Source organism: Suricata suricatta, chromosome 11 (genome assembly GCF_006229205.1).
Source record: "Suricata suricatta isolate VVHF042 chromosome 11, meerkat_22Aug2017_6uvM2_HiC, whole genome shotgun sequence".
Taxonomy (NCBI): Eukaryota; Metazoa; Chordata; class Mammalia; order Carnivora; family Herpestidae; genus Suricata; species Suricata suricatta.
Window position 1 is genome coordinate 57,488,261 of NC_043710.1, and position 23,196 is coordinate 57,511,456.

The window sequence follows — 23,196 nt, forward strand, 5'->3', positions numbered from 1 at the left end:
GCCAGAATTGATCCGGCACTCCAGCAGTGCTTGGAAGTTATCAGGAGTAAAGAGTCCCTCTGGGAGCCCATCAGTTTCATGCCCATCCAGAGGGATGTTTTGTTTTCCCATAAGAATCAAAATTTCAAATAAAGATTTTAAGTATTCTTTGTTTTCTTTCTCTTCAAGGGTCAAAGGTAAAATGTCTTCATCCTGTTCTTCACCCCCTTCTTCTGCGCTGGCGTTCTGAGCATTGCTGTTGTTGATTTCCTTATGTTTTTGTTCCTGTTCAGAAGTTTCATCAACTGGAAAACAAAGAATCAATTTTATAAACAGGCTCATGAGGAACCGTACAAACAAACAAATTATGTTTCTCACTGGTTAAATATTTAAATTCAGGAACTCATCCATTCAACATTCACAAGGTACCTATTGGACCACAGACTAGGACACAGAAGTATCCTATATAAGAAGATAAGATATATACAAGGTATAAGGTATAAATAAGGTGTATGTAAGGTATAAGACATACTCTAGCGGAGACAAAAACTGTCTACAGAGATTTTAATCCTACACTTAAATGTTATAAGAGAGGAATGATTTCTTATAAACTTAACAAGGCACATCACATAAAACAGGTCTAGACCAGTAACAGTCCATGCCCTCAGGAAAAAGAGGAAGAGAATGAATATGTATCGAAGCACTGTGTTGGCATTTTTATGTATCACATGACTCCCTCTATAGGCAGGTGCTATCAATCCCATTTAACAAATGAGGAAAGTAAATAACTGTCCAAGGTCACATATGTAGTTAAAAGGATGAAGGTGAAATTCAAATCCAAACCTGTCTGGCTACAAGGTCCATGCTAATGTAATTTCTATGAAATCATTAAGCTACATTTTAATGTGGGAGATGAGAGGTATATGAGCCAATATAACATAAGGTATATTGATGCAATTTTTAGGACTAATATTAGACACTAGAAGTATTAGCCTAATCTCTTTGTATGTGGATTGATAAATTGAGGCTCTAAGGTAGTGTCCTGCCCACAGTCATATACACAACCTTGCAAGTCCTAGACCCTGTGGTCCCCTCCAGGTTCATTTTCTAATCATCACTGGATGTGAAAAGCTCCAACAAAGTGAGTATAATTCCCCAAATCAGGCACCCTGTTTCAAGCTACTCTACTTCTGCACAGAATACACCTCCTTCCTTTGCTGGACTCCCTCAGGACTACTGTGAGAATTAAATGAACTAAGTAAAGCACTTAAAACAAAGACTTAATATAAAGAATTATGTTAATAAAAACAGTATTAATAATGGCACAGTAGTAGGAGGAGACTGAGGAGGAGGAATAAGAGTTAACAACAAAACAAAAACAAAAACAACTTCTAGTCCTCATCCTTTGGTGACACAGGTTAGACATCAGTACCTGCAGAAAAGCTATTGTGACTCCTACTCTCTACTAGGCTAAATGTCCCCAAAGCAGTTCTTCCTTAAACATTTATCAAGAACCTACTATGCACCACACATCGGGTGGACAAAGATTCTGCTCTTGTCCCTACTGCTGCCTTTCCTTCCCTACACAGGGACACTCTGTGTGCCTGCCGCGCCATCACACACAGAGCACAGCACTAGTGGGAAGAAGACCAAGTACATGGGACAGTAGCACTCAATCAAGAAACTAAGCCTTGTCTCACAGACAATTCCAGACCACAGGAAAATGCCTACCACACTCTTACATCATTCTCACGGCAGGTTTTGGACATAAAACATATTTATTTGTCCTTACCAGGTCTAGGCCTTTTTAAAAGGCATTCAGAAGTTGAGTCATTAACACTATCACTTACTTTTTTTCTGTTTCAGTGTCCTGATTTCATCTTCACTCTGACAAGAAAAAAGAAAAACAAACACCTTTAAGAAAACTGAACTCTAGTACATCACTGTAGACTCATAAGTAAAATTTGTGATTCAAATTCAATTCCTTAGAAAGAATAAATTCCTTATAATGAATACATTCTTCAAACATAGAGATGACAGAAAAATCAGAACAATAATTTACTAGTGATTCCAAGCTCGTAATAAAAAAATTAGAGAAGACGGGGCACATGGGTGGTTCACTCCATTAAGCATCCTGCTCTTGATTTTGGCTCAAGTCATGCTCTTCTGGTTCGTGTGTCAGCTCCGTGCTGACAGCACAGACTCTTTCTCTCCCCCCTCCCCTTTCTCTCTTTCTCAAAATAAATAAATTTGAAGAAATACTAGAGGAGTAAGAATACATCATTTAACTTTATACCTAAATCATCATAACTTTGGGTTTTATTGCTAGCTAGTAAAAGGCATGGAAGTATAGGATAGCACTTGGTGTCAAATCCAAGGGATCACAAATCATGTCCCCTCCAATCTATTCCTGGGGGAGGCCATATAAGAGAGAGTTGCTGGATCCCAGAACCTAACACAAAAGCTATGAGAATTCCATGGGAAGCAGAAAGTAACAGTGCCACTATGGAAGAGAAATGGATGCATACAGCATAGAGGGCCAAGTAGCACATACAGGGTTAGACTGAGCAAGAACTTTACAGTTGTGTCCTTTTCTCTCCCTCTAACTCACTGTGATGCTTAAACCATATGCCACCCCAATACTGTTCCCGAGCAGGAAAGCAGCACTACCAGCGACAGCTGAAGTCAGAAGAGTACCGGCTGGGCAGCATGGGAACATGATACTGATAGCAAGAAATGTCAGCAAGCTAGCCAATCTAGAGCATTCCCTCCTTATCCCATGATCTACAGTTACAAGGATGGCAGATGGTAAGAGGATGTCTGCGTTAGGGTATCTGAGGTTTCCAAAGGGCAGAGTACAGGGTAATGGTAGCTGGAGGATGGGAAGTGGCTGACTCCTCACTCCAGGCACGTAGTACTAAGAAGAAGAAAGCTGACTGGAAGACTACTGTGGTGTGTCAGCATTCATCTATGCGACATCCCAGAAAAACAAATAAATAGAGGGAAATAAATGTATGAAGAAATAAAAACAGGATTTCTTAGAACTTAAAGATGGGAGTCTGGATAACTAAACCATCTAGACACAGATGAGCAAAATTTAAACTGTCAAATATAATGAAAAAATACTAATAAAGACTTTGAGGGAGAAAAGCAGACCATCTAAAAAGTAACAAGAATCAGGTTAGCATCAGACTTCAACAGCAGTAACAAATGCGAAAACAAGAATCAATATCACACGGACTACATATATCCTCTATGCATTATTAATAACTTAATATTACAAAATAAAAACTACAAAATGGTTTTAAAAAATAAACCCATGCCTGGAAACTAAAAACAAAAATAACCCTATGTTAAAATAACAGGGGAATTTACAAAACACTCCTGGCTAATCAATGAAAGCACTACATGTCTATAATTGTGAGATACAGCTAAAACATACTTAAACATCTACAACTGTGAATATATATGAGCTAACCATTCAAGAAGCCAGAAAAAGAGCCAAAAATTAAATCTCTCAAATCAAGACTAAACCAAACAGCTCACAATGCAACAATCATTGATAACACTACGATTTCTTTGGAAAGACTATTAAAATAATCTTAGGATCAGGGCACCTGAGTGGCTCAGGTCATGATTTCAGTTCATGGGTTTGAGCCTTGCATCGGGCTCTGTGCTGACAGCTCAGAGCCTGGAGCCCGCCTTGGATTCTGTGTCTCCCTCTCTCTGCCCCTCACCCACTTGTTCTCTCTCCCTCCCTCTCTCTCTCAAAAATATACATTAAAATTTTTTTAAAAAATAATCTTAGGATCAGAAAAACACAAGCACTCCAAAATCCTATATGCAATGCATAAACTCTTTAAAACAAACGAAATACAAGAGAAAACCAATAAATAAATCAAAATGGCAAACAAAATATTCCTTCACCTACCGGTGGCAAGCAATCTGATGGTGTTATGGTTTAACTTTCAAGGCAGAGTATACACCTTATACAAGTTTTCCCAGAAAATCTGAGAGAAAAGGAAAGCTATCCAACTAATTTTAAGGTTAAAAGAACCTTGATATTGTAACTGGTAAGAGGAGTACATGAAAAGAAAATTACAGGACACCACTTATACATGCAAAATCCTAAGTAAAATATTAACCAACTAAATCAAACAAACGAAGAGAGATGTACTGCAATCAATTAGGGTTCATCACAGGAATGCAAAGATGGATCAAATCAGAAAATCCACCATTCACTGCATTAAAAAAAAACCTGAACTATTCTACTCAGTAGATGCAGTTCAAGCTTTTGGTAAATTCAACAAGTTTTTATAAAAATTCTGAATACGAGGACCAAAAGGGAATGAAAGGAATTTCCTTAACTTGATAAAAACTATCCGACAATATCAGGGGCACCTGGGAGGCTCAGCTGGTCGAGTGTTAGACTCTTGATTTGGGGTTAGGTCATGGGATTGAGCCCTGTGTTAGGTTCCATGTTGAGCAAAGAGATGCTTAAGATTCTCTCTCTGCCCTTCTCCTGCACTCACACACTTTCTCAAATAAACAAACAAACAAACAAACCCCTATCTAACAGTATCAACAACACACGGTATCCTTAATGCAAGAAGGCAAGCATACCATCTGTGACATTACTGGGGCTGTTCAACACGGCACTTCTAGGGATCCTAACAAAACAATAACACAGGCAACAGAAAAAACTAGAACTATGAGGATTAGAATAAGCAAATTTGTCCTTATCTGAAGATGATAAAATCAACTTCACAGAAAACTCCATAGACTAGACTAGGAATTAGCCAAAAACAGTCTTCAAAATTGCTGGAAACAATCTCATCTGGAATATACAATCTATACCAACAAAAACAATACTGTATTTAGGCAGTAATTTAAGGAATGTACACATTGTTCTCTTCTCAAAACTACAGCAAAAACCCTGAATTTTTTCCGAATTTTTGACTTTCTGCACTCCTTAAAGTATGTTAGTAGTGTTTTCAAAGAACTAGTATTTAGTCTGGTCACTGATTGCTGCTACTTGGAGGCTTTTTTTTCTGTTTATGGATGGGATTAATTAATATTGTAACAATGTTAATCCAAAGCATTTATGTTGGAAATCCCAATGCAGTTTCTAGGAGAAGCAGACAAAAGAATTCTCAAATTCGTATGGAGGAATAAAGGTCCACAAGTAGCTAAGACAATTTTGAAAAAGAAGAGTTAAGAAACAGCTTTGCATATTTGGAAACTTGGTATGTGACAGGAGTGGCACCTTACACTAGTGAAGGAAAGGACAGATTAACAGACCATGTTGAGAAAACTGGTTCTCTATAAGGAGAAAAATAAAATTAGATCTCTACTGAACACCATATATACAAACACCAAATGGATCAAAGATCAAATATGAAAGGTAAACAAAGAACAATGAGGAAAATGAGACAAATGTTGTCTTAAGAAAGTACAGTAGGTGTACTGAAATGACAAACATTAAATACACTAACAGGGACACCAAAAGGAGGGGGAGAAAATGGAAATGGGAACAACAGAAAGTAATAGAGGAAAAATAATAAACAAAATAGGGGTCTTGCTGGTGGCAACGGTGACAGAAAGTCACGAATTGAGGAGTCCTAAGTAATTTAATGTTTTCACCAAATGTTAACAAAAAACCACAGGTTTCAATTATTAGAACTAAAGGGCATCGAAGAAATGTGAAAACATGTGTAAATGATGCCATATACAGAGATTTAAAAGTTTTTTCTAACCCTGTCAGTACTTAATAGTGACAGAACCATTATCTCTAGGTAAAATTGCCCATGTCTTAGCTTTATACTTTCCCTTTCTTTATCCCTTTGTGCTGAATTCTGGAAATATCCTTCAGTTCCACTCTTCTCACTACAAAAGGAAAGGTTGTGTTTTGTTTTGTTTTGTTCCCAGGAAGGGAATGTGCTAGTGGCCTATAATTAACAGCACACTTTGGCCCAAGTCAATAAGTATCAACTGGCTAAATTTGAGAAAGATTTTCCAATTTAAATACTAATCATGTTACATCCATGCTTCTTCAATAATAACCAGAGCACTTATTTCCCATGTTACCTTTGGAAACAGAGCATAACTTGGGTTCAATTTTAACATGAATGCATCTATATTTGGTTTCACAGTATGATGGGGGGTGGGAAAGCCAAAAGCACATTGACATACCAATTCTTTTATTCGTTTTCTGTGTCTACTATGTGGATTGTTCAAATGACTGGTAAGATCAAATATTGTTGGTATTGCATTATCTCGAAGAACTGTCCTATAAGGACTCTGAAAAAGAAAAATGTGTTAATTCAGAGACAGTCCTGAAGCATGTATTACACATAAAGAAAACGCTTTGTTAATGACTTCCCCAGCACTCCTTCAACTCCAGCTCTAAAGTGGAGAGACTTGCAGAATGATGATGTCAGTCCAGATCAACTATTATTTCTAACTCTTTTTGCATTTGCCCTTCTGGCAATCTTACTATTTTAAATTAAGGAACGGAGTTCACAGTAAGCATAAAAAATAAAATATATTTGCATTCTGCACATATAGTTCCAATTCACCCTCCCAGCTCCTTCACCTGTCCTGCTCGTCCATGAGCCCACTGAACCTACAGCAGGCACAGGAGTTTCTCAATCTATCCCTTTGTATGTTCTTAATAATTATTCCCTACTTTCCCATGCTTCTATACACTTTCGCTACGATTACTGAGAAGTATCGAGGTACAATGGAATGGGCCCCAGGAGACCTAGGAATGAGTCTAAATTCTACCTGTTATTCACTGTGAGATCCTGGCCAAATACTTTCCCTTTTTGGACCTCAGTTTCCTCTTCTGAATAAATTTTTAGTGTTGAACTAGACCATATTTCCCAAATTGAAATTATCCATATACCAATGATGACACTTGCATACCATCATCTGCACTGTTACATAATCCACTTTTTAGGTTAGCATTTCCTTAGGCAATAAAAACTATAAAATAATGATTTTGATGAGTTATATTTTTAACATATATTGTGAAACTCCTAAAATAAAAAGTGATTCATATGCCGCCTGAATTCATTCATACCATGATATACATAATCATATTTTTGCAAACACTAAACTAGGTATTTCCAAATCCCTAATTCCAATGGTCTTATCACTGAAGGATGACCATTCTCTATCCTATTTCCTGTTAATCTAATCCAACCTGGCTAGAAGCTTGATGCATACCTAGATGTTTACAGTCTTCAGCAGCCAACCCAGAGGCCAAGGGACAAGAATTTTATTAGCAGGAAGAGTAATAGATGAATACCTGCGTATGTTCACCCTAGCTAGTCAAAGAAATAGTGCCTTTTAATTTCTTCATAGATCTGTACTAATAAAGACAAAGTACTCTTCTTTTTAAAAAGCTTTCTTGAAGGCACCTGGGTAGCTCAGTCACTTGAGCATCCAACTCTTGATTTCGGCTCAGGTCATGATCTCAGAGTTCATGAGTTCGAGGCCTGGGTCAGGCTCTGTGCTGACAGTGCAGAGCCTGTTGGGACTGATTCTCTCTCTCCCTGCCTTCCCCCACCCACTCCCTCACCTCTCTCTTTCAAGATAAATTTTAAGAAACATTAAAAAAATATAAAGCTTTCTTGGGAGCAGCAATTATTTCAAAGTTGACTATTAAAGCATGTTCAAAGTATATGCCAAACAAAAATAACAACTCCTTTCTATATTTTTTCGCCCATGGAAGGAAGATCAGGAGTATATGAAGAAAAAACATATAACTAAAGGGAACACACTATCTCAAGTTTTATCTAAAGAATTGTTAAACACACATGGAAAGTATTTCTATTCAGACTCATTTTTCTAGATCAACCCTATGCCTCATAGAAAACACAAAGAAAATCTATTTCTTAATGCCACTCAGCTTCTAGTGCTGGGCCAATTATCCTGAGTCTATTAGCAAGTTTGAATCCGAGATTGATCAGCGACACAACTGCTGAAGGGAGCAAAAACTATACTACACCCCAAATATCTCATCTTTCCCACTTAGCAAACATGTCACAACAGACACATACACAGTCAACTCTCAATATCTTACCAATTATTAAATGAGGAGGAATAAAATACTAATGAATTTCTTAAATTCACATCAATTTGCTACAAAGCAAATTCCTGACCAAAAAGCAGAACATGAATTAAAAACATGTTACCTTTTAGAAATTATTTATAAGTATGCATGTCAAAAAGACCTATATATTCAATTTCTGTGCATGACAGTTTTAACTCAGTATCAAGTTTTAATCTTCAACTGCTGAATTAAGGTTTGAGCATAAAGCAGTGATCTTACTCTAGTATCAAGGATAGTATTGGCTTCGGCTGAACTAGCCATTAAAGTTTACTGAAGAGACCTTCAATGCCAAATTAATGAAGTCAAAACTCTCAAACATTTAGATATAGATATCATGTGTAGAAAGAACATTTTCTTGCATTTGTATTAATATATATTAATGCATTTGTATTTAATATATATTCTTGTGGAAATTTAAAAAGTGAAAATAGCTCATCTTTCTGTCCTATGCTCTGACTAAACAAGAATATTAGTGAACTATAATTTTACATTTCTCACATCAATCTTATTGGAATTATGTAATTAAGAGACAATATTTATTACTAAAATAAAAATGCCTATGGCTTGTGTATTTAAAATAATAATTTGGGATATTTTTACTTAATGTCAAGAACATACAACTAGTTTGCCTTTTAAACATATAAAATCCCTTATTTTGGTTGATCATTATTACCCTCTTAACAAAACAAGGCAAAAATATCCCTCAAATATTTGTGATTAAACTGTTGAACCGGAATTGGCTCACCTCCCAATGACTTCACAAGTATCTGCTTCAATTAATTTTGAGAAATAAAATAACCCAATCATTCTTTAGTTTTCTGATGCCTCTGCAAAATGTATCTGAAAAAAATATCAAAATAAATTGCTGCATAACAATATATAGTGTATCTTCAAATCAAGTTTATGTTTATCTCAATATCTGAGATGATACATTAGTTATACCTAAATATTATTTAACAAAACTTTCTCCCTAACTAGTTTTTAAAGTGTTCCAAATCTGCTTCATTTCAAGCAAATCTGCCCTATTTGTGTCTCTTATAAGTCATAGCAATAACAGAATCACAGAGGGTTAAAAATCTTAGATTTCAGAAATTATCTGGTTTAATCTCATGAGAATTCAGGACCCAGAAAGGGAAAGTGACTTGGCCAAATTCACATAGTTAATAGAAATAAGGCTGAGAGATCCAGGTTTGATATGATATTACAAATTATTTAAAGAAATTATTTTCACATTAATGACACAATTTGCTTCTTGTTGTTAACTTGCACATAAAAATTAAGGGTTGGTTCTAACAGTACATAAAAAGAAAGAGCTCCATTTCTTGATGAACATTTCACTCATAAAAAAAGCTCTGGAAAAGCTGCTCCAAATAAAAACACAAACTTTACCTTAAACAAACACTTGTATAATCATCTAAAATTTTCTTTAAAAATTAAAAATAAAAAAATGAAATTTTCTGAAGGCAGCATAAGAAATGTAAAACGGCAATCTTCTGTTGAGTAGTAATGGGGCATCAAAAAACAGAGAGGTTTGGGTGCCTGGGTGGCTCAGTTGGTTAAGTGTCTGACTTCAGCTCAGGTCATGATCTTACGGTCCATGGGTTCGAGCTCTGCATCAGGCTCTTGTGCTACCAGCTCCGAGCCTGGAGCCTGCTTTGGATACTGTGTAGCCCTCTCTCTGCCCTTCCCCATTCATGCTTTGTGTCTTTCTGTCTCTTAAAAATAAATAAAAGTTTAAAAAGAATAAAAAATAAATAAAAAAACAAAAACAGAGGAGTGAAAAAAAATACCAGGTTTTAAAGAACAAAATAGATACTATTCAGCTCCAAATCTGTGTTCATCTTTAAAAAAAAAAAAAGCAGTGGGATGTAAGGATACATTCCAACATTAATAGATAAAGATTTACATTTCCAAACAGATACTGAGTGAACAAGAAAGAAAGAAAACAAAAAAATTCAAGCACTTCTATTACTTACAGTTCTGCAGATCATGGAGGTCTCAAAGTGTTTGGCACATAATCGATAATGTTTATTGAGTTGATCAGGTGTTTTATCTTCTAAGTCTGCTCTCCTACAATTCTCCACCCACTTCTGGCATCTATAAATAAAACCAAAATACAATTATGAAAGATGAGTTCACCGTTTAAATTTCAATATTCCGTTATAAGGCAAAAAAAATATTATGGACAACGGGTTCCTGCTCTTCTCTACCTGCAGAACATAACATAATTTGGGGAAGTTGATTGATAACAAAATGAGAGCTGGAAGAAACCTTAGAAATCATTTAATACATTCAATTATAGACAAGGTTAAGAAATAACTTGCTCAGAGTCATGTACAAAATCAGCAGCAAAACTAGAATTTAAATCTGAGTCCTTCAATTCTCAGAACATCCTAGCACCAGAGAGGAAGCAATTATCAGTAGTTAAAGCAAAAAGTTGTATACCCATCAAATCAACAGCCTAACACTCCCTCAGGATTTCAATTTAAATAAGGTTATGAAACAACAATGTCATTGCAAAAAATCAGTTAATAGATGTTCTATAGTTGCTTACAAGAGCAGGAGACCTGTGTTCATTTGCCTTATTATGAATATAATTTATCATCCACAATATGTACAGACTAGACTGTAAGCTCCATGACTGCAGGGATTGTTCATACACAATCTAGTACCCAGAAGGTGCTGAAGACAGTGAACAAGACCAAATCCATGCCCTCTTGGTACTTACATATCTGCAGGAAAAAAACCAATAATAACAACAACGATGATGCATATTAAGCACTTACTGTGAGCCAGACACTGTTCTATGTCCTTTCCAAATGGGGTACATTACCCTCTTATGCAGATGAAGAAATCAAGGCACAGAAATGTGAAGTAATTGCTAAAGATTACAACTAGATTTTTCTTTCTTTTATTCCTCAAGTTTCTAGGAATAAAAATTCTGTCACAAATAGTCACAAATCTGAAAACACAATCATTTTAGAATCACATCATAGTATATTATGTCTTAATATTACAGTTCACACCTCCACACACTCACACTCTTGACACTTAATTCCCTCCACTCTCAATATGTAAAACCATGGTGAAATGTTGATTATCTAACTGAAAATAAAACCACACCTTAATAGTATAGCATTTCACTCAACCAAGTATTACTACACAGTAATTATGCCTAAGATGTCCATTTTTTTTACATTTTTTTATTTTAAATTTTTTAAGCAGTTTGTTGTCAAATGAGTTTCCATACAACACCCAGTGCTCTTCCCCACAAGTGCCCTCCTCCATCACCTCCACCTCTTCCCGCCTTCAGCCCTCAGTTCGTTTTCAGTATTCAATAGTCTCTCAAGTTTTGCATCCCTCTCTCCCCAACTCTCTTTCCCTCTTCCCCTCCCCCAGTCCTCCATTAGGTTTCTCCTGTTCTCCTGTTAGACCTATGAGTGCAAACATATGGTATCTGTCCTTCTCTGCCTGACTTATTTCATTTAGCATGACACCCTCGAGGTCCATCCACTTTCCTGCAAAGGGCCATATTTCATTCTTTCTCATCGCCATGTAGTACTCCATTGTGTGTGTGTGTGTGTATATACACACCACATCTTCTTGATCCACTCATCAGGTGATGGACATTTAGGCTCTTTCCATGATTCGGCTATTGTTGACAGTGCCGCTATGAACATTGGGGTACATGTGCTCCTATGCATCACCACTTCTGTATCCCTTGGGTAAATCCCTAGCAGTGCTATTGCTGGGTCATAAGGGAGTTCTATGGATAGTTTTTTGAGGAACCTCCACACTGTTTTCCAGAGCGGCTGCACCAGTTTACATTCCCACCAACAGTGTAGGAGGGTGCCCGTCTCTCCAGAAGACGTCCATATTTTAATCATATTTTTACACAGTTGCGCAATATGATTTCCTAAACTTTCATTTTTTAACATCCAAGTATTTAGTATAAAAACTATCTTACTATAAAATAATTTGCCATATTGTTACAGCTACTTTTTAGTTCTTACATCTCTGAAGACCTTCCTTACAGAATACTACTGTCCATATGATCTCTTACCTAGGTGGAGACATCTTTCCTATAACACAAGCACTCAGATTCAATCAAGAATGGACTGGGCAGAAAGCCCAGTTAACTACATCTATGTCTTTCACATCAAATACCAAGAAGTAAATCTAGTGAAAGATGTGCAAGGCAAGGCCTCTAACTGAAAAAACAATTTTTTAAAGTATTTATTTTGGGAGAGAGAGAGAATGGGCATGGGGAGGTGGGGTGGGGAAGAGGCAGGAGGGGGAGAGAGAGAGAGAGAGGGAGAGGGAGAGAGAGAGAGGGAGAGAGGGAGAGAGAGAGAGAGAGAGAGAAAGAGAGAGAGAGAGAGAGAGAGAGAATGAATCCCAAGCAGGCTCTGAGCTGTCAGCACAGAGCCCGATGCAGGACTTGAACTCACGAACCATGAGATCACGATGTGAGCCAAAACCAAAAGTGGGACATTTAACTGATGAGACACCTATGCACCCCTAACTGAAAATATATTTTTAAGTAACTTAAATAAATGATAAATTCATGGATTAGTACACTGAATTCTAAATATATCAAATTTCCCTAAATAGATTTACTGATTAAATACAAAATCCCAACAAGTTTTTTTGTGCATGTCTCTTTGTGTGTATGTGTGTCTGTGTGTGCGCACATGTGTGAGAGAGAAATGACAATTCTAAAACTTTTTATACAGAAATTCAAAGGACCAAGAATAGCTAAGATAATCATGAGAAAAAAAGTTGAAAGACTTACACTATCAGATATTAAGACTTACTATAAAGCTTACTAAGACAGTGTGGTATTGGTACAAGGCTAAAACAATGAAGCAAAATGGAGAGCTACGGCCACTTAAGACAATGGTAGCACTGCACAGCAGCGAAGACAAAAGTTGTTTTTTTGTTTTTTTCCAGTAAACAGCATTGAGTCGGGGCGCCTGGATGACTCAGTCGGTTAAGTGTCCAACACTTTGATTTCGGCTGACATCATGATCTGTCTGTGAGATCCAGCCCCACATCAGGTTTTATGCTGACAACACAAGAGTCTGCTTGGGATTCTCTTGTTCTATCTCTCTCTGTCTCAAAACAAACTTAAAAAAAATTTAATAGTGCTGAATAAATTCGATAACCATATGAAAAAAAATTAATCTGACCCCTACTTCTAAATCATATACACAAAAAGAAATACCAAGTGGCCTGGAGATCTAACTATGTAAAGTAAAACAATAAGCTTCTCAAAGATAACACAGGAGACTATCTCCATTACTTGGCATAGACAAAGATAATTTAAAGATGGCAACAGAAAGCACAAACTCTAAAGCAAAAGATGAATTAATCTGGCTACTTTGTTATTTTTTAAATGTTTGTTTGTTTGTTTGTTTTTCAGAGAGAGCACAAACAAGGGAGGGGCAGAGAGGAAGACACAAAATCCAAGGCAGGCTCCAGGCTCCAAGCTGTCGGCACAGAGCCCAATGCAAGGCTCAAACTGATAACAGTGAGATCATGACCTAAGCCAGAGTCGGACGCTTAACCGACTGAGCCACCTAGGTATCCCTAATTTGTCTACTCTAAAGTTAATAACTTTTCTTCATTAAAAGAAGTCATTTAAGAGTGAAATGGCAATCTACAAAATGGAAGAAGATATTTATAATACATATATCCAACAATAGACTCATATCCAAAATATGTCTTTAGAAGTCCTGCAAATAAATTTGACAACCCAATATAAAAATGGGCAAGAGACTTGGACAAGTAACTTAAAATAAAAAGGTTATCCAGATGGGGGTGCCTGGGTGGCTCAGGTGCTTAAGTGACTGACTCAGGATTTTGGCTCAGGTTGTGATCTCTCAGTTTGTAGGTTCAACTCCTGTATCAGGCTCTGAGCTGATAGCACGATGCCTGCTTAGGATTCTGTCTTTTCTCTCTGCTCCTTCCTCCTTTCTTGCTTCTCTCTCTCCCTCTCTCTCAAAATAAACAAACATTTAAAAAATTGGTTATCCAGATGCCTAATACACATGAAAAAATGTACATGGGAAAAAAAAGAGCTCCAACTCATCAGGGAAATAGGAACAAAAACCATTAAAATATTACTGCATATCTGCAAGAATGACTATGATGCAAAAGAGATAATACCAAATATTGGTAAGAAAGTGAAAAAACTTTACCTGTCAACAGTAAAGAGCATAAACTGTGGTAAACTTATTATATACGGAATACTATTATTTAACAATGAGAATGAAAGAACTAGCTAGATCTCACAAACATAATATGATGACCAAATTAGCCAAGAGTACATGCTGTGATTCCTTTTATATGAAGTTCAAGAATAAACAAAACTTGGGGTGCGTGGCTGGCTCAGCTGGAAGAGATGTGACTCTTTTGAGTTTGAGCCCCATGTTGGGTATAGAGATTACTTAAATAAATAAATAAATTAAAAAAAAAAGAAATCAGATTCCATTAAAAAAAATAGGCAAAACTCACATATGGAGATTATGCCAGGAAAAACTTAATATAGCAGGCCCAAGACTGCTATCCTCATAAAGGCCTGCCTCTAAGAATGGCCTTTCAGCTCATGCCTGGAATGGCTAACAACTAGTTCCCTAAACTGACATAAACTTTCCCTAACTGATAAGGTGGCTCATTGTGGTTACACTATGCAAACGGTATGATTCATACTGAACATCTGCCTTCCTTCTGGGAGTCTAGAATTTTAGTATATGCTAGGCAGAGAATGTCTCTGTGACAAGATCCCAATAAAAACTTCAGGCACTGGAGCTCCATGGGCTTCTTTGGGTAGAAATATGTTCTATATCTCAAACATTACCTGGGTATTCACTTTATAAGAATCCATCAAGGGGCGCCTGAGTGGCTCAGTCCATTAAGCTTAGGCTCAGGACATGATCTCACGGTTTGTGGGTTCCAGCCCTGCATCTGGCTCTGTGCTGACAGCTAGCTCAGAGCCTGGAACCTGCTACAGATTCTGTGTCTGCCCCTCTCTCTGACCCTCCCCTGCTCGCACTATGTCTGTCTCTCAAAAATAAATAAAAACCATTAATAAAAAAAAATTTTTTTTTCAAAGTCACCAAATTCTGGGGCATCTGGGTGGCTCTGTTGGTTAAGCTACCGAATATTGATTTCAACTCAGGTCATGATCTCATAGTCTGTGAGTCTGAGCCCCAGATCAGGGCTGCGTTGTTAGTGTAGCACCTGCTTGGGATCCTCTGTCTACCTTTCTCTCAAAAATAAATAAACATTAAAAAAATCCATCAAGTTCCAGTCTACTAAAATTATACTCTTTCCTATATGTGTTATATATAAAAAAAAAAATTCCTTCACTTTGTCCCTTATTCTTAGTAACCAACTAATCTAATTGTGTCAAGTCAGACAGTGACTCTGACTAGGGAGAATGGGATAATGACTGAGAGGGCCTTAGAGGAGAGGGAATTTGGGATAATAGTAATATTATTTTTTTTCCTTTTTAGATCTGGGTGAAAGTTTCATGGACATGTCACTCTGAAAACCCAACAAGCCATACACTCATGATTTGGTGATCATCTGTGTATATATGTTCCACACCAATTAAACGATTAAAGATTTTTGTGACTACAATTCTTTTTACATATACACATGTAATATGTTTGTGTATACATACACACATACACACACACACACACTCTCTCTCTTAGATGCCTGTAGGCACATATATAATTATCTCTCAAATTTACCACTGTCTCCCCTTCCCTAGATCTCCCTGTCATTGTTCTGTGCCATGTCTCCAGACTCTAGCCTTTTCCCTTAGCACGTGGAGTGACTCTTCCAAATCCATCCAACTTCCAAACTGGTCTTTTGTCTTTTTCTACCTAACCCTTTCTCCATGAGAAGAGTAAATGTTTTAAAGTTTTGGGTTTTTTGGGTTTTCTTTGAAAAATTTTATTTTGAGAGAGAGCATGAGTGGGAGAAGGGCAGAGAGGGAGAGAGAGAGAATCCCAACCAGACTCCACACTGTCAGCACAGACCCAGATACGGGGTTTGAATTCATAAACAGTAAGATCATGACTTGAACTGAAATCAAGAGTCAGACACCTGAGGTGCCTGTGTGGCTCAACCAGTTAAGCATCCGACTTTGGCTCAGGTCATGATTTCATGGTTTGTGGGTTCAAGCTCTGCGTCAGGCTCCGTACTGACAGCTCAGAGCCTGGAACCTGCTTCAGATTCTGTGTCTCCCTCTCCCCCTCCCCTGCTCACACTCTGTCTGTCTTTCTCTCTCTGTCTCAAAACTAAATAATAAACAGTAAAAAAAGAGAGAGAGACACTTAACCAACTGAGCTCCAGGCAACCCTGCAGAGCAAATGTTTTAAAGAGCCAATTTCAGAATGTCTTTCCTGCTTAAGATCCTTTAGTGGCTTCTCATGACTCTTAGGATGAAGAAACAATTCCTTACCTGTCATAAGACCCTGAACAATCTGGACCTTGTCTACCTTCCAATCTTCATATCAAATCACTCTTCTACTCTTGCCCCCTTACATGCCTTACATCAGTTCCATGAATGCACTGTGATTACTTCTATCCTAGGGTTGTTCCCTATCCTGTTTATTTGTCTTTTTTCACTTCTCTGGCTAAGGAAAGCCAATGCAAAGATCTGCTTTCGGATCTTAGCTTAAACATCATTTCTTGAAGGACACTTTTTCTGATTCAGGTATACATATGAGCATGTCTACAAACACAAATAGGGACGACTCCTCTTCCTCTCTGTATATGGTCTCTCAACATCCTGTATTTATCCTACTACATTACCATGAGTATAAACACATCCTATTATCTCCTATCTAAACAATTCCCTTAACCTGGATCCTCTACATAGCAAAACTAGAGCCCATTTTCACTGTATCCACTTTCTTATATCACATTCTTTCCCCAATCAATTCCAAGGAGGCTTCTGCTTTATTACTTTCCCACTGAAAACTGCTCAAGATTATGAATGACTTCCGCCCTGCCAAATCCAATGGTCACTTTCCATCCTCACCTTAATTACCCTTTCAGAACTATTCAGCCTTTTTGTTTTTTCTTTTATTTTTCCCTTTGGTAGTCTCCTACTAATGCAGCATTTCCAAAAAATCCAAAAACATATTTCAAATAAATATGTTCAGTTGAGTGGCCAACACTTGGTTTCAGCTCAGGTCATGATCTTGTGGTTCTTAAGTTCAAGCCAAGCATCAGGCTCTACTTGGGATTCTCTTTCCTCCACCCCCCACTCATGCTCTCTCTTAAAATAAATAAATAAACTTAAAAAAAGAAGAAAAACAACTGCATTTCCAAAACCAAAAACATTTAGCGAAAAGAATGGCATTATTTTCCATCTCTGCAAATCTTAATGTCTAGCTTAACCTGTTGTCACATGTGGTTTTGGTTGAAGTATTTGAAAAAAATCTGGCCTCACACTGCTATGCAGGTAAAAAAGGCAATTAAAATATTCCTCCCTTACCCACATTACTGTGGATGTTCTTTGATACTACGCCAAAACTCCACAAGTGGCAGTTTCTTAAAGATGAGTTGCAATGTGGAATCTGAAACCAGACCAATGAGCTTTCTCACTCTATCACATTGAAATCCATCTTGGTGTATCTTACACTTTGAATAAAACTTACCTTTGCATGTCTTTGTAAAATCACAAATTGGTCAATTTGGAAAATATCAGTTCAATGAGTTATGTAAACCATCATTATACAATTTATTTTAAAATCACATTTGTCAATGTCATCACTGATCTCAAGAGAAAAGTTTGAGTTGTCAAGCTCAAGGTGGTGCATATAAATTTTCCAAAATTCTAATTTCTGCTTGAATGTCAATTGTTTCCCTTAATGTGGCAGGCTTATCTCACTCATTTCCAAGAAAAGGTCTACAAACACTGGCATCTATATAATCATATTTAGAAAATACAACATACAACTTATTGAGCAATGCCGTTACTATGTTATGTAGCCCCTCACAAACCCCACTGCGCACTCCTGAAGAATGAGCAAGAAAAAGGCAAATTACATCAGTGTTGTTATGAAATAGTTTTTACTTTGTGGATTCCTTGAAAAGGTCTTCAAGAGTGCCCAAAAAATAAACCACTGTTCCACATTTTACAAGGCAGAGTACATCAACTCTCAATTAACTTTGATTAAATTGCCAAAAAAATAACTTGGAAGGCCTCATCACCTTAGGGGTGAGTTGAGTTACAGCAAATTGCCTGAGAAGGAAAAAGAGGGCTTCAATTGCTCAGCTCACTGTAACAGAAGCCATTCATTAGCTCTACTTGTACCTTCACCTGGTCTGGAGATGAGCTCCACTATGAGTTGCCCCCAGGTTCCTGCCAAGCCTTGGCATTAATCAAGCCATCCCAGGATAACCCAGATTTAGGCAGTTCTTAAAAATTTTAACTTTAGGGGAGCCTGGGTGGCTCAGTCGATTAACCGTCCAATTTCAGCTCAGGTCATGATCTCACGGTTAGTGGGTTTGAGCCCCGTTATTGGGCTCTGTGCTGACAGCTCAGAGCCTGGAGCCTGTTTTGGATTCTGTGTGTGTTTCTCTCTGTCCCTCCTCTGCTCATGCTGTCTTTCTCTCAAAATAATTAAACGTTAAAAAAACGTTTTTGATAAATAAATTTTAACTTTAATTTTTAAATAACCTATGATTTCTAAGGTGAGTTGATTCAATTATTTTATAGTTAAAAAGAAAAATGAATGACTAAGCAATGAGAATCAAAAGTACAGCATAGGAAATATAGTCAATGGTATTATAACAGCACTGCAGGGTGACAGATGGTAGCTACAGTTGTGGCGACCACAACATAATGCAGTGACTTGTCAAATCACAAGGTTGTACACCTGAAACTAATGTTTAACAGTGTATGACAACTATTCAAACACACTAAAATTATAATAAAAAATAAAAAGCACATTAATGCCACTTTTTCTAAACCAATAAAAGGTACTATATTTTGAAATTCCCTATTGTGCTTCCTTTTTAAACTACATTTTTGAATATTAAAAAAAACCCCTTTAACATTTATTTATTATTGAAAGAGAGAGACAGATAATGAGCAGGGGAGGGGCAGAGAGAGAGCTGTCAGACAGAGCCCGAAGCAGGGCTCGAACCCACGAACTGTCAGATCATGACCGGAGCCGAAGTTGGACACTCAACCAACTGAGCCACCCAGGCAATGCTACACTTTTGAATTTTAAATTACTTCAAATAGCTGTTTATAAAAGTGTCCATGGAATTTATAACTATAACAAATGGGGAATGGGGCACCTGGCTTGGTCAGTCAGTGGAACATGTGACTCTTGATCTCAGGGTTTTGAGTTGGAACCCCATGTTGGGTATAGAGACTACTTAAAATAAAATCTTTAAAAAATAATAATAAAATAAAAATAACAAAATGAGAAAAATAATAAACAGGAAATGTACTATTTAATAGCATTAAATATATTTCTCTTTAGAGTTAGTTAACAACATTAACTTTTCAAGAATAGACAGGTTGGCAATGTCACCTTTTATCAACTTTCCCTATGACTCATTTATAGAAAAAAAACCCCAATTATAAACAACCCTAAAAATACTGTCAGTAATTTAAACATCAAAAAAAAATTTTTAATGTTTTGTTTTATTTCTGAGAGAGAGAGAGAGAGAGAGAGAGAGAGAGAACACGAGCAAGGGAGGGACAGAAAGGGACACACAGAATCCGAAGCAGGTTCCAGGCTTTGAGCTGTCAGCACGGAGGCGGGGTGGGGGGGGGGTGTCCGAACTCACAAACCGTGAGATCATGGCCTGAGCCGAAAAAGGAAGCTTAACCAACTGAGTCACCCAGCCGCTCCATTACGGTTAATAATTTAATACACACCTCTGAAAACCATTCATTTATTATAATTAACTCTGGGCTTAGTAAAGAAGAAACTGTCAAATACAGAAAAATTTGAAATCCTTAGTATGGGAAGATTTGGTTTGGATAAAAAGTTAGGATTTTGATAACATTATGCTAACTAAAAGAAGCCAGAAATTATATGATTTCATTTACATGAAATACACAGAACACACAAATTCACGGAGACTGAAAATGGGGTGAATGGTGTGCAGGGGGAGGAAGGGAGTTATTACTTAATGGTTTCAGTTTTTGCTTAAAGTAATGAAAAAGCTTTGGAAATAGTAATTGCACAACACTGAATATAATTAATGTCACTGAATTATACACTTAAAATGGTTAAAATGGCAAACTTTATGTTATATATTTTATCAAATGTTTAAAAATTAACAATGTAATATATACTGAATATATAATATACATTAAAATGTATAATGTATATTAAGAGTATACTTAATATACATTTAAAATGGGTAGTATGTGAGTTATATCTCAATAAAAATGTTTTAAGAGTTAAAAAAAAGTTAAAATTTGGTCTTAAAACATTTAAAGGGCTCTGACACAGAAAAGGGCACAGAGTTGCTCAGTGTGACCCTGGGAACAAAACTAGTATCTCTAAAGCCTAAATGACAGGGAGGCTTATTTCCACTCAATACAAGGAAGAAACAAAAGCCAAAGGTTTACAAAATCTTTAAGTGTCCTTTCACAAAGCGGAGAAGTCACTGGAGGTGTTGTAACAAAGACCCACCTGCCAGGAATGCACAGGGCCCCTAAAGGGTCCCCAAACACCTTGATAGTGGAATGCAAAATTGTGTCTACGTCTTTTCTCAAGTACTGTCTTTATGTTAGATTCTAAAAGGGGACCGATGGCCCTCGATCTAAAAACTCCTTCCAAATTTGACACTGGACACCACTACGGGCCGTACTCCCCTCTAAGGAGTGTAATGAAAAGAGCATTCTCTACAGTATACAGATACCAATGATCTATGGTTCAGAATCAACTAGTGGTGCCCTCTTAATGCAAATGAAAGATACTCTCAGTAATGCCTTGGGCTAAAATTTGCGTAACAGGAAGATAATACTTAATGGGGTAAGGCCCAGTCAGATTCAGATGCTCCTTGGCTCCACTCCCATAAAACCCAACAGCTATTCCTCACTCTTTTGAACTAGCTCTTCCTCACCTCCCTGACCTTTAAATACCAGGAATGCCCCAAGGCTCAATCTTCAGACCCACTCCTTTACTTACCCCACAGCAAGGCTTTAAATACCTTCTAGAAACTCAAAACAACCCACATTTACAATCTCTAGTCTGAAAGTCGCTAAATTCCATCCTATCTTTTTATGGTTTTAGCTCTTAAATATTTAGGTTACCAATCTAAATATGGGCCATTCTGAGTTCATTTCTGGATACAGTATGAAGAAAAACATCTATTCCTGCACATCAAGTTTCTCAAACTTCACATGTCCCAAACCAACTTCTAATATGCCTCCACCGAAACTGCTCCTCCCAGTCTTCCACAGCTCAGTAAACGCTCGGGTTAGGTTAAGAAAAAGAGTCATTCTTGACTTTCCTTTTTTCTCTTACAACCTACATCTAAACCATTTAACAAATCCTGTTGGCGTCAGCTTCAAAATGTATCTCAAATGCAACAGCTTACCACCTCCTCCTCTACTAACCTGGATTACTGTAATTGTCTTTAGCTGGTCTTCGGCTCTCACCTTTGCTTCCCTACAACCTGTTTAACAAGTAGCCAGCCATCCTGTTTAAAGTATAGTCTTTCTGCTCTAAATCCTCGGATGACTTCCTGTCTCAGAATAAATGCCATAGTGGTTTACATGGTCTACAATGTCCTACACAATTTGCCCCTACTGTACAAACACATACAATTTTCTGGTCTCCTTTTCCCCCCCTCTCCCTCCTTCCTTAAACCACCTCTACTGTCGAGGGACTTCCAGCTGTACCTGTAACATGCATGCCTTAACTTCGCATGTACCTTTCCACAGACTGGAATGCTCTTCCCCTAGATACCTCCATGGTTTGGCCTGCTCACCTACTTATCTTTGCTCAAATTCACCTTCTTTGATGACTGTATTTAAAATAGCAATTGTATCTCCCCTGCTACTCTTTTCTCCCACCCCCCAACTTTTGCCTTTTCTTCATAGTATTTATCACCATATAACGTACTGTATTTACATATTTGTCTATTTTCCTGCTAAAATGTAAACTTCATGAGAGCAGGGACTTTCATTTGTTCATCTGTATACTCCCAGTGCTCAGAGGAATGCCTAGCACATAGTAGGCCTTCAATAAATATTTGTGGAGCTAATAAATAGGGCGCTGAATTATAATCGCCTTCTTCTCGGTCTCCTTAACAGACTGTGAGCTTTCTGCAGGGAGCGACACTGTCTCATTCACATCTGAATTTCCAGCACCTAACACTAGTGCTCGGCACACAGTACTGGTTTGAAACGAACGAATCAACGAGAGAGACCAAGGAAAACTCTTTCGACTTTCAAAGTCCCAACTCTATCACTCTTTAAAGAGAAGTCAGGGTGTGTGGGTTAATTCAAGGAAGACGTTTCAATACCAATTCCCACGCCCACAGGCGTATCTCCCCACCCTACCCTCCGTTATCCCCATTATTAACCAAGTGAGACAATGAGTAACGGTCAGAGCCAGAATTTGAACCATAAACACATCCGACGGAGGAAGTAATTGTGACCTGAACAGATCAAAGAAGGTGACCGGACTCTAAAAAGAAAACACTGTTCCAAGGTAATGGCAAGAAGAGGGAAGGGCCCGGGGGTGACCACAACCGTAGAATCTAAGTCCCTCTTTTGACAGCTGAGAAAACTAAAGCCTAGAGAGGAAAGGGACCTGTCGGAGGTCACCGGCAAGCTAACCAGGGCGAGAACCCAGCTCCCCCCGCCTGCGTGCCGCTCGGGTGGTGCCCTCGGCGCCGAGCCCCCGCTGGCGCACGTGCTCCGATGTCCCCGTGCGCCCGCCGGCCGGCTGCTCCAGGCCCGTCCCCCACCTCGGACCGAGGCGGGGATCGATGGCCGTGGCCCACTCCCCACGCAGCCCCGGAGCCGGCGGTTGGCAGTGCGCACCGCGGAGGAGGGCCCCGGCTGCCGGCTCCGCGCCCGCCGCTTACCT

The 23,196-nt window shown here is 38.0% G+C and overlaps 2 protein-coding genes across 3 annotated transcripts in view; one reads left to right on the forward strand and one right to left on the reverse strand.

Moving 5' to 3' along the window:
• Nucleotides 1–10,511, reverse strand: part of THAP12 (THAP domain containing 12) — an 11,219-nt gene extending 708 nt beyond the window's left edge. The window contains exons 1-4 of the mRNA XM_029915636.1: nt 10,075–10,511; nt 6,172–6,279; nt 1,830–1,866; nt 3–284 (exon numbers count right to left, since the gene is read on the reverse strand). Of these exons, the coding sequence (XP_029771496.1) occupies nt 3–284; nt 1,830–1,866; nt 6,172–6,279; nt 10,075–10,089 (442 nt within the window). The 5' untranslated portion in view covers nt 10,090–10,511. The remainder of the gene's footprint in view (nt 1–2; nt 285–1,829; nt 1,867–6,171; nt 6,280–10,074) is intronic.
• Nucleotides 10,512–22,707: 12,196 nt separating this feature from the next.
• GVQW3 (GVQW motif containing 3) overlaps nt 22,708–23,196 on the forward strand; it is a 9,277-nt gene continuing 8,788 nt past the window's right edge. For both annotated transcript variants that reach the window (XR_003900241.1, XR_003900243.1), the window contains exon 1: nt 22,708–22,815. The gene's annotated coding sequence lies outside the window, so the exon portion shown is untranslated. The remainder of the gene's footprint in view (nt 22,816–23,196) is intronic.